General features: G+C 41.3%; 1 protein-coding gene across 1 annotated transcript in view; it reads right to left on the bottom strand.

Annotated features, from left to right (window-relative positions):
• Positions 1-770, bottom strand: part of LOC101859667 (adenylate cyclase type 3) — a 40,743-nt gene extending 39,973 nt beyond the window's left edge. The window contains exon 1 of the mRNA XM_005108191.3: positions 31-770. Coding sequence (XP_005108248.3) covers positions 31-174 — 144 coding nt within the window. The 5' untranslated portion in view covers positions 175-770. The remainder of the gene's footprint in view (positions 1-30) is intronic.
• Positions 771-1,738: the final 968 nt, after the last annotated feature.

Raw genomic sequence — 1,738 nt, 5'->3', positions numbered from 1 at the left:
TTGTTGTTGTCATCGTTTTTGTTCACGAACCTTAGCAAGGACATCAAAACTAGCAAACAGCTGGTTGAGAATCCGGACAAGGTCCGCGGCTGTGACACTGGACGAGATGGCGGTGAAGCCCACAATGTCAGCGTACAGGATGCTGGGGAAACAGAGAGAGGAAAAAGTGCACATATTGCACTTAACTAGAGAAATTAATATTTCAAGGTGTTAGAGTGGAGCTGCTGACGTGCAAAGACAAAACTACATGTAGTGATTGATTGATTAATTGATTGATTGATTTAAGCGTGGCAACTTCGCTGTCAAACAATAAGAGGTGTTTCATTTTGCATTCATTGACACTTTTTTCTTGTTGTTGTTGTTGTTTTTGTTTTGTTTTGTTGGTTTTTTGTGTGTGTTTTTCTGTTTGTTTGTTGTTGTTTTTTGCGGATTACTGCATCGCATAGAGGTTTCTACAACCCTGACATATTCACGCAATGGCGCTGTCCTCAAGCCCCATGTTTCACCCTACTACTTTTTATAATATCAGAAAACGTAATTAATAGGCATCATGGTGAAATCAGGCGCTCGTCAAAATAGGGAAATCCAAGAATACGACATTTTCCCGACCGCCCGGAAATTTTGTATCGATTTGTTTTGTGCTCAACTTCTTTTATGTTCATTGAGCAACAGATTCCTGCGTTGATTCTACTGAAAAACGTCCATAAAAGACTCCCAAAAATTTGAATTTGCCATTTCGAAGAACACTAGAACTGTGGACTCCACCAAAACTTGACAGCATTTTTCTAACAATTTTTTTTACCTCTAATAACATGTGACTTTAACCTCCTTCAGTAGCAAATATCTCAACATCTAGGCCTATTCAAGATAGGTGGATAATATCTTGGGGCTTTTTTCATCAAAAGAAAGGAAAATAAAAAAGCTTTCAGAATATAGGAATAACTCCATATTATTATGCCAAAAAATTGACGTGCGCTTGATTTCACAGCGTCGTGGCATATAATTTATTATTCGATATTCATCTCGTTTTACACTTCCCTTGTTGAAACCGAATACTTCTGCGGGGAGATGACTTGGAAAACCCTCCTCATTCATAATCGATGACGTAGACATATTATTATTCGAGAGTCATCCCGTTTTTCTCTTCCCTTGTTAAAACCGAATACTTCTCCTGGGACATGACTTGAGAAACTTTTTACATTCGTAATCGAAGATGTAGACATTGTTCGGAGTTCTAGGCTTGGCCTGTCTGTCTCAGTAACCACGGAGAATATTATTTAGCCGTTCCAGTGACTGTCATTTTTCTATTGTTGTGTAGTTAAACATCTCAAGACTTCCTCGACGTATGCATACGCAACACCTCATCTTTAAATGAGGTGATATCCTTCGCACTGTTTCCATGAGGTCCAGAGAGAGAGAGAGAGAGAGAGAGAGAGAGAGAGAGAGAGAGCGGAGAGACAAACAGATGAGGCGGACACACAGATAGACAGGGAGGCAGGGAGACTGAGTGGTAGAAAGAGAGAGGGAGAGAGAAAAAATATTGTGTGTGTGTGCGCGCGCGCGCGCGCGCGCGCGCGCGTGTGTGTGTGTGTGTGTGTGTGTGTGTGTGTGTGTATGTGTATGTGTGCGTGTATGAGAGATAGATGGATAGAAAGAGTTCGGGGAGAGAGAAGAGAAAAGCAGTCTTGGCCGGGAGAAGGGGGAGAGGGGTGAAGTGGGAAAACGATTTTTTTATTTG

Source organism: Aplysia californica, unplaced genomic scaffold, assembly GCF_000002075.1.
Source record: "Aplysia californica isolate F4 #8 unplaced genomic scaffold, AplCal3.0 scaffold00667, whole genome shotgun sequence".
In the NCBI taxonomy this organism is placed as follows: domain Eukaryota; kingdom Metazoa; phylum Mollusca; class Gastropoda; order Aplysiida; family Aplysiidae; genus Aplysia; species Aplysia californica.
The sequence above is the reverse complement of the archived record's forward strand: the minus strand, read 5'-3'. Positions and strand labels throughout refer to the sequence as shown.